The sequence below is a fragment of the Monopterus albus genome, unplaced genomic scaffold (assembly GCF_001952655.1).
Source record: "Monopterus albus unplaced genomic scaffold, M_albus_1.0 scaffold45.1, whole genome shotgun sequence".
Taxonomy (NCBI): domain Eukaryota; kingdom Metazoa; phylum Chordata; class Actinopteri; order Synbranchiformes; family Synbranchidae; genus Monopterus; species Monopterus albus.
The window spans coordinates 859,427-869,792 of record NW_018127925.1 but is presented as its reverse complement, the minus strand read 5'-3'; the positions used below and the strand labels follow the sequence as shown (position 1 = coordinate 869,792).

The following is a 10,366-nucleotide window of genomic DNA, read 5'->3' as shown; positions in this document are numbered from 1 at the left end:
TCCTTATTTACTCCCAGCCAGGGACATCGCTGCTGCACAGTGGTTCCTCCCAATGAGACAAATCATGTCAAGTACTCCACAACAATACAGTCAGAGAAATTAAAGCAAATATCATGCTGCATGCATGACATAAAATCAAATTAATTTGACCAATATCAATTATAAAGCACAACAATTTGTCATTGTTTTTAATTTTACATTCATTCAAGCGTCACATTTTGACTCTGGTAGGGAGGTGGCCAATCAGATTCTGGGATTGGCCAGTGCCACTGCTGGCCACTCGATGGCCCTGCCCATGAGCTAAGTGCCACACAGGCAGTCAGCTTTTATTTTTCTTTATTTATAGTTCAAATTTCAAAGCAGACTCGAGGGCCTTAAAATGACTTGCTTCATGTGAACAAGCTGAGTCCTTCTCAACCCAAACCCAAGCAATATCAGAAAGCACAGTTACCATATAGTCCATTACTTTCCACTACACTCCCTCATCGTGTATAGGACCTCTGACAATTGTAAATAGCATGAATATTATGGGAACATGCCGGCACTTGTTTACATGTGCTGACACTGCGATGGCGGAAAACCCTGCCTCCTGCGCCCCCTCCCAGCCCCCTCCTCCTTGCAGCAAGCTGCTTCACTCTCTCCTCAGCAGTGAAGAAGGCTGTGGTTGCCCTGAAGAATTCCAACAGAGCTCTGTGGCTCCAGTTTGTCCCATGACTCCCCATCCCGCTGTTTGGTGCAACTGCAGAACCGACTTCACCCAGTGCACCAGTGGTACTCCCATCAGACTGGGTGGTGAATCCACAGTGACCTCCATGCTCAGTTAAGAGGAGAAAAAAATGTGGGTTTGTCTCAAAGAGCTCGAAGGGTACGGTGGATAGTGTGTCACCACGGACAGGGTCATCCTGCGCACACACGCTCAAAACGGGAATAGCCACTTCGTCCACATCTCTTAAGGGTTCATTGTGTTCCCAGTATCCATCCCAGGTACTTGAAGTGTTGCTGTAACTGCTGGTCCCTGTTGCTGCTGCTGGTGCAGAGCCCGCTTGTCCAGTCTGACAGAACAGTGCCTCCTCCAGGCCACGCAAAGAACAGCTAGAAAACAGGGTGTCTGTCTGTATGGTCTCACCCAGCGCTGTCTTGTATCTGTGTCATGCAAGTACACACACATGCACAAAAAGAATACACACACATAAACGCAAGTAAACAACAACAGAAATCAATACATACACTTTGAAGAACTGCAGGGGTCTCATATTCCCTTTGGCATTGATTTGATAATCTTTACCTGGGTCACGACGCCTCTCAGAATCAATGGCTTGACACCGAGCAGGCAATGTGTTGCTACAGTAACTTGATTGTTTCCTGAATTGACCGTGCCTATCCAATAAATGGGTAGGGAGCATTTGCATCTGTTTTTCTTACAACCCCCTTTTAACATTGTCCCTTTTGACTGACCGAAAATGTGGAGGTTCCCTGTTTGAGTTTATTGTTCCTACAACTTTCACATGGCATGCTTAATGCAGCAGCTTTATATTCATCTTCTTAACACAGGGAGATACATTCTCCAGACTAATGTGCCATGTTCCAAACATGTACTGCATATCTGCACCAAGAAACTGACCGTAGACCTTTCAGAATATAGCTTCTTTACATGTTGCCAAATGTCATTAAAGGAAAATTCCAGTTTCATACAACAATTATTTTCATAGTTCTGGCAATTGCTCCTGTTGGTAAGTACTAATGCAACTGCTGACATCTGAGAACATGGCAACCTTACTGTCAGCAGTCAGACATTCAGGCAGGTAGTTAACAAACACCTAGGTTAGAGAACCCTCTCTGAGGGTTTAATTTTGACCTACCCTTCCTGCTGCAGTTGTGCAGACATACAGTAGTTTTCTTTCACAATGTTGCTGACAGTTAAGGTGTGATCACTTTGGTTTTGCCTCTACTTTGGCTAAATCTGACTTGAAATGTCTGTGCAGATTCTCAGTCACCCAGGTCATAGTAAACTGAAAAAACCTTAGAAAAAATCAACTGGACTTAAATTTCTAGATCGAAGACATTTCACCTCTCATCCAAGAGGCTTCATCAGTTCTGACTGACTGGTGTTGAGCCGGAGATATTCTTTGATCTAGATCTTCGGTCTAGAAATCTAAGTCCAGTTGACTTTTTCTAAGGTTTTTTCAATCTGACTTGAAAGTTGACTTATTCTTGTACTAGCTGTCAGATACCATGACAGCTTGTTCTTTTTGTCTTGTCTTACTGCAGCAATGTCGCTGTGCTCCCGTTTTGCGCCACTTCAGTGCTCTCTATTCTGGTATCAGAGGGTGAAACATTCAGAGACTAGAGCTCTACCAAACACTGCTGTCAGGCTTTTAACATGATCAAAGGGAACCAGGCCTTGCTGCCCTTAAGTGAGTTTTAGGATTGATTTTAAGATTTTACTGCTCATTTACATCAGAAGGCTTTGAATGGTCAGGCTCCTGCTTTTATCTGTGATATGCTCACTCCCTATGAGTTCCTTTGGCAGCGCCTTACTTAATGGTTCCACAGTCTCATCTTGGCAGCTAAGGTGACCAGATTTGAGCCCCTTGGCTGTGAAACTCAGTGCCCTCCTTTATCTATTCTTAAAACTGTCTTGTATCACATGGCCTTCTCTTAAATGATATATTGTTGGAACTACATCACATGGCCTTCTCTTAAATGATATACTGTATTGTTGGAACTACCAACTGGTTCAACAGGTTGATGGTTGAAATTAAGAGTATAAGGTCCAAGCAGTAAATAATCAAGAATTAGCCTTTAAAGGCAATAGCAGGGGTTTTCTGTTTTCTTCTTCACATGATATTTTATTCAAATCAAAATCTAATTAAATCAAAATTTATATAGCTCATTTAAAAACAAAAGTTGTACCAAAGTGCTTCTCAAAATGACCATAATGGCACATAGCTAATGTCACACAGAAAAAACGTTGCAAGATTACACAAAAAATGGCAGCACATAGCTGAAAAACCATCACACAAGGTTAAAACCACACAATAAATTATAACAAACACTCAAAAAAGTCCACACAATAGAACATGGCAAGAAATCAAGAAAAACATACAGCAAATGTGTCTCCATTAGGTTATGATGTAAAAGCCTGAGTAACAATGATTTAAAAGCTCCTAGATCTGATGCTGATCTAATATTTATAGGTAAGGCATTCCAGAGTTTAGGAGCAAATATAACTTCAACCTGGGGATCTCCAGGAGATGCTGGTTTGAGGATCTTATAAATCTTGCTTGGTTAAGATAATTTAAAAGCTCAGAAAGGTATGACATTGCCTGACCATTTAAAGCTTTAAAAACAAACAATACTAAGTTAAATCCTGTAACGACTGGGAGCCAGTGTAGTGAGGAAAGAATGGGAGGCTTGACTGATACCAGTATACAGGGCACTACAATAATCCAGCCTTGAACTAATGAGGGTGCCTTTCTGGAAATCTCCAAAAGATAAAAAAGATTTCACTTTTGATACAATTCTTAACTGAAAGAAACTGGTTCTTACCACTGAGCTGATCTGGTTCTTAAAGTTAAGGTTGATGTTCCCAGCTATTATATCCACTTTGCCCACCTGTTCCTGAAAAGGTAACTGATTCAAGTTTACATGTTTCCCCCCCTCTTCAGTTTTACACCCTCCTTCCATACCTGCTCAGACATATCTTCTGGTACAGCACCAATGCCCACTGCAGGGCCCGGCACAGGCCGTTGTCAAACCAGCCCTGGCAGCGAAACACGGGTGACAGACAGACGGCTGCCGTCATGTAGCTCGAAGATCCACACTCCCCCAGATAAGACAGGAGAAGGCCTGACCCAGTGCTCTCGCTCACTGCATACAGTTTTCCTGCAGGCTGCCGGTAGCGAATGTAGCGCACAGCCTCGCGCAGATCAGCAGGGTCGCCAAACTGCTGCAGTTTGAGGGTGGTGAGTGGGGTGCTGTTGTGGCTGCGGCGATTGAAAACTGCTGGAAGGTAGCCATCGGACAGTGCCATTTCACATAGCTGTACAGAGAGGGAATAGAAAAATAAATAGCAGAATATTCTTGTGTCTTCAAAGATGTGTAAGTGTTATGAATTAGGAGCAATATGGAAGATTTGTTGGGCAATTCTAGATTTTAGCTCTTTTGAATTACAGTTTTTCTCGGTCACTTTGGAGCATTACTCAGATCAGAACTGAAATTCTCAAATCTACTTTTTCAACCTCCATCCAGTCACTTGTACACCTCATATAAGCAATTTCTTATAGTTTTTAACAAGCTGCTAATTCTTTGGCCCATTCACGCAAGTGATTATGTACAACTCTTTGTTGTGTTTTCCATGATCAGTTTCTTATGCCATGCTGATCAAAATGTATTATATAGTTCTCTGTTGAATAGTCTGACGTCTGACTTTTTTTTACACAGGTATCTGTACTTCTACTGAGTAACAAATGTGTGTACTTTTGTGCTGCAGAATTGCTCTATTAGATTTTTGCCAGTTGAGAAAGACTGCAGTAGCTTTTTTGTGCAAATTCTTGTTTTCTATGCATAAAGATTAATTACTCAGCCAGACACAGAACTAGGCAGTGTTAAAACAGCTCTGAGCAGAACTAATATGCCAGAACGGCATTCATTCACTCAGTCATTCTGTAGCCTCTTCACCAACTCCCGTCATAAATGGCATCTCGAGTCACTGTTACTTAAGGGAAGAACAATTTCAAATGAGCATAAATCACTTGAATTCAGCTGAACTCCCAAAGATCTTGAGATACACATTTACATATTTCTTAGCTGAACGTGTGTGAACTGAGTGATGAATGTTGGCTGGGATCTCGATTGGGTGGCTGAGATTAAATCAGATGAACTGAATCTGTCCCGGTTATGCTTTCCCGCTCTTGTATGACCATGCACATAAATTATCATCTGACAGTATAGTGATAATATGGATGACCCATCACCCACCATAACAGGCACAATGAGTAACAACCGCTTTAAGCACGCCTTGAGGATGCAAATAAATGAAATAACAGACCGTAAAATGAAACTTACCTCGTCAGGAGGAATTCACTACAGCAAAAGATATTATGAATCTATATCTACTCTGTCTTAGTCACCAAAACTGACCCTTTGTCTGAAAACGATTCATGACCAGTCAAGGATATTTTTTGGACAACCTAATAAATTAGTAAACAGATGTCACCTGCACAGGCACAGTTTAGAGGAATCATGCGATCTAGATCTAATTCAGATCACATTAGCACACACCCAGTTTCTACAGTGTGCATTTGGTTTTGAAACTGTAATATCAAACGTCAGTTACTCCAGCAGTTTTCTGTTTGAGCTGACAAACTGTCAGCTGAGTGGCAAATTCCTCCAGCCACTGGACAACATGTCAGCTCTCTCATGCATGCTGTCCATATCATACAAACACACACTAAAGATGCAGCACTCCTCTCCCTCAGAAGCAATGAAACACATACAGCAGTAATCCCTTTATAGCCTATTAAATAATGTTATTTATTTCTGTGAGACAGCCTCTAATGTCAAACAAACTTCAGCAGCTGTATCGGGACATGTTGCCACAAATCAAATTAATGATGTTATTCAGTTAAAAGCCTTTCAGAGGCAAGAACGTGTCTCACCAGAATGCTCTGTCCTCAGATCAGGGCAGCTCTTTGCCTTCAACAGGCCTGTGACAGGGTACACATCTAGGGACTAGATGTACTCAGGAGCTGAGACACCATTTTAGAAGTAAGTGACTATTTTGCGGTGTGATTTTTCGTTTAAATGTATTGTACAACGCGATGTATTGGCACTGTTCTACTGTGCCAATACATCCAACATCACATTTACAGTAGCTTTCTTTTAATCATTTCAGTGCTCTGTTGTTAAATGAAGTGTGAAACTTCCTGATAGTTCAAACACATTTTTAAATTCTATATTTAAAGTTATTGTACTTGTTATGTAATAAAAGTCATGACCGCCATCTTTATATTTAAAAGGTTGACAGTTTTCTGACCACCTGATTGTATGAACCCTAACTAAAGTTTTTCTTTTTCTTGAATCTATTAACCTGTTTTAAAAGATTATGATACCCTCGATGAGGAGTACTGTGAAGTCTTACAAGGACCAACATTTTGGTGGACTTCAGGAGAATACAAATTATTCCTCTGGCTGAATTTTGAAGTGTTATGCTTCACAGACCTGCAATAGTTTCAAAGAGAAGAGTAGCTCTAAATTACTGAAGATAATGCCACAGTAAAAAAATATAAACAACTGAACTTTCAACCATTTTTTTCAATCTAACTCCTGTTCCACAAATCTCCATTAAAAATGGGTTTTGTCATAGACTGTAGCATTGGCCCTACTGTCAAATTGAAACGCTAGGGCTTTCTATCCATATAGTGTTCTGGTATGCACAATTGTGATCCCTTTTAATTTTAGCTAAGAAAAACAGCACCCCCCTTGAGTCACACACAGAAATACAGCAAGATTCTGATGCACAGATTGCATATCCTACAGTAAGTAGGCCAAGGCACCGGTGCTGTATGAGTACAAATTCGCATTTTGCCGACATTTGTACCAATAGTTGCGGGATGGGGGGTGCTGCAGCACCCTCTAGTGGTAGTTCCAGGTGGTAGCATCTTATACTCAGCAAAAAAACATTTAGAATTTAAAATACAATAATTGTTTACATTGTAGAGAGTGGTTTATTTATTTAGGAAATGTTTAGTTGAGAAAACTCCTCAGGGAAGCTTTCCACAGTTACAAGTAACAATGGTACGCAATGAATATCCGATTTTTGTTCCAAGTAATGTTATTATTACAAATAAGACCAAAATGCTACCAATAATAACATTTCTGAGAACATAGAGGAAAACAACATTGCTAATACAGAAGCCGAATTAGATACAACTGCAAACGTTAGCAATAACATCACAGCAGAGCCAGTCACTGCAAGAGAGAGCAGCAGGGGATTGTTAGCATCAGCAGGCCACTGCCTCTGCCTGTGTTGGAACCACTGGGCTCAGGGGAGACAGGGATGAGGAGGCCTTCAAGTCTTTAGAAGTAAACCACGAAGGCTTCTCATCATGCTGTGAGTTAATTACATGCTAATCATTTTGTTGGGTTCGGTTGAGCTAAATGTTGTAAATGAGAACGTGAATAAGAATAACCATAATAACGTTTATGTCATTCATACAAATCTGAATTAGTCTTAAACAATAATTTTAGCAAACATTCAAACATGTAGCATGTGAAAAGCTCGACAGAATTTGGACTGCACTTTCATTTTCTGTATGTAAAAATGTACATTATTTCCATACAAATTTATTAAAATAAACATTTGCATGCTCACACACAAAATCAGCCATGTGCGTGCACGTATTCCACGTAGTGCCTCCTAATGAAAAAATGTTCCTGCATGCATGATTCTGCCCCTCCTGTTCACTCCGAATGCAACCTGTTCAAACTAAAGCTGAATATCAGCTTGTTAAATAGCCAACAGAGAACATCAAATAATTAAGGTCAATGTCTCAATCGTACACACTGCACTCTGTGTGCACTGTTTGGCTACAAGAAATTTGGAAAATTCCAATGCTGCTCTCTCAGTGATCTGAAAATGAAATAAAGGTCTGAGAAACAATTATTAAAGTGCTGAAGGTTAGATTACACATAATGACCAGATTATATCAGACCCCTTTTAAATAAAGTACTTGCATTACAAGTGAGTGCCAAAAGCTTACTGAATAAAACACAGAGCACTTACTGTAACTATGTAATGAAATTATGGTAAAACAGCCCACAAATCAATCTGCTGTCAGGAAAATGTGATGGGTGCTAATCACAGGAGGCAAAATAGCTGCAATATGTCTGTTTACAGTTGAGCTCATTCCCACATTTCTTCACACACCTTTGACATATTAAACTGGCCTCTTTGTGTAACCTATTTTTGAAGTCAGTTTAAAAATTGAATTTGTCGATGGCTGACATCAGATGGAGAGGGGGTGGTGGTCATTTAGACAGAACGGGCATTGTTCTTTAAATTCATGACAAATGTTATGAGTTTACTGATAGCACTCCAACTGCATTGCTTTGATTTCATGAGAAGTTATGTGCCAGACTATTTCTTGGTCAGGCAGAGTAGGTGACGACAAGACAACAAGACACTGTGTCAGGCCAAAAATATTCCGGCACACACCTCCTGTCTAAAACCACAATATGTAATTTAGATAGAAGAAGTTAACAGGTGAGTGCCAAGTAGATGGTTTTTATAACAATGTTTCCTCCTGTGTCCAGTCTTTTAACTAAGCTAACTAGCTGCCGGCAGCATCTTCATGTTTACCTCACAGATATGGGAGCAGTAGGCTATTACTCCTCTCATTGGACTATAGCCCTATTATCCTAAATGTGCAGCTAAGCTTTAAGAAATATTGTTTAGTTGAGGTGAGATAACAGCAAAAAGCACTAAACAGAGAGATCAATGTATTTTTGGTAAACACAATTCACTTAACACTGATTTAATGAACTAATTAACTAAGTAGCTAACTGTCTGACTGAAACATATATAAATAATTATAAAGAAATGTTTAATGATTTTAGAGGTGATGGCCCATTCATATGGTCCTGAGTTTCATAAACATGCTGTATGAAAGAGAAGAGGACAAGAACCAGAAGCCCACCCACTCCAAAAAGAATTAACATTTGCCTCTCTGCTTCTTCTCCGTGTCACAAATATAAAGCCACAGCTCTTTTTTTTATCTCTATCTCTCTCACACACACAGACTAGTTTATGCACAGTGAATATAACCAGTGACAGGAGCAATTTTAATTGGTGTATATCCCTTGTGGTGCCTCGGCTTCCAAACCTCCCAGGCATAACCAGGTGAGAGCATCACATATACTCTCTGATGATGAAAAAGCATGTGGCACAGATCTGCCTGAATGTGACAATTACCTTTCATCTCTCTATCATTTTGCTTTTCCCCGTGGAAAAGATTTAAGTCACCACATATTTCTAATGGCTCAACACTATTCTGTTTTTGTTTCTTAGCATTTCTTCTCTCTTCTGTTGTCCTCTATCATTTTTTCTAGACCGACATGCAAGTTATTCACTCTAGATTAATGTCAAACACATTTGGTTTTGTTAGGATATCCAGTTCTGGCAGAGCTGCTATTTCTGACATGGGGCTGACAGTAAGCCTGTGACGGATGTGCACACGCTATGCACGATGCAGGTGCTCGGAGTGCTGCGGGAGCCAATTGGCATTCATGTGGAGCAGTTCTGCACTTCCCCAGGCCCCTCAAGTCAAGCGATGCTTTGTAATCCCTTGCTCAATTACCTTAGTCAGTGTAGTGAAAGAGCAGTCAAAAGACTGCTGCTGCCTTCACATCTGCTCTTTTTACGACACAGCTTTTTTCTTCTGACCAAGCTTGCCATGGCTTCAGCTCAAGTGATTTCCTTTGGCCAAATGGTCATTGTTGATTTGCATCTTTCCACATCTCCTTTAAATTGAACAGCTGACTTCTCTTTTGACAAGATTCTCTTTCAAATTTCTTTACAAATAGTAATTGTGTCCATGTATTTAGTATGTATTGTGTAGATTTCTACCTTGTGAAAAATGTTTTAATGCACTATATGGCTATTAATTTGTATTCTATTTTAAGTGCATACATGCACATTGAAAAATAACAGCATCCTGTACTGTATATATCTCAATGCAGGCTCATGCATCATATTGACTATATGTTGAACACAAATGAGAGACACAGAGCAGCTACAAGGTTCATCATACAACTTCAATGCATCTAATGAGAACATCCTGACCTTTATCACAGAAATGAAGACAAATGGTTTTCTATCAAATATAATGATTCAGAAACTGCACTGTGGTGCTCTTAGATACAATGGTAACACGTTTTCATTCTTTTAGGTTCATGTTTGTCAATTTTATTTATTTTGTAGCCAGTTACTAAGGATGGGCTACCCATTCTGTTCAACAATCAGCATTAAAAATAAATTAAGTCTTTAGGATCTTAATTGATCTTTGGTATAATTTTATGTTCATGCATGACAATGATCTGTCTCTGGCTATCATCTCTGTAATTTGGTTATTTTATACAGTGAAGCCTGTGAAGGAAGCCACAGATTACCTTTAACACATTTCTAGTGATCTTGCCCAAATGGTTCGGGATAATGAGAAGAACTGGACTGGTGGAGTGACTGGAAGTCCTGCGTCGTTTCTGGTAGGCTGGCACTGCCCAGTCCAAGGCCACCAGCCCATCATCACTCAGCTGCAGGTTGTCCCGCACAAACTGGACCGGACTGTCGTAGGGCCAACACAGCCCG

At 40.2% G+C, this 10,366-nt stretch overlaps 1 protein-coding gene across 1 annotated transcript in view; it reads right to left on the bottom strand.

Moving 5' to 3' along the window:
• Window positions 1-239: 239 nt before the first annotated feature.
• Window positions 240-10,366, bottom strand: part of abhd15a (abhydrolase domain containing 15a) — a 10,451-nt gene continuing 324 nt past the window's right edge. The window contains exons 2-4 of the mRNA XM_020600128.1: window positions 10,171-10,360; window positions 3,690-4,042; window positions 240-1,143 (exon numbers count right to left, since the gene is read on the bottom strand). Coding sequence (XP_020455784.1) covers window positions 483-1,143; window positions 3,690-4,042; window positions 10,171-10,360 — 1,204 coding nt within the window. The 3' untranslated portion in view covers window positions 240-482. The remainder of the gene's footprint in view (window positions 1,144-3,689; window positions 4,043-10,170; window positions 10,361-10,366) is intronic.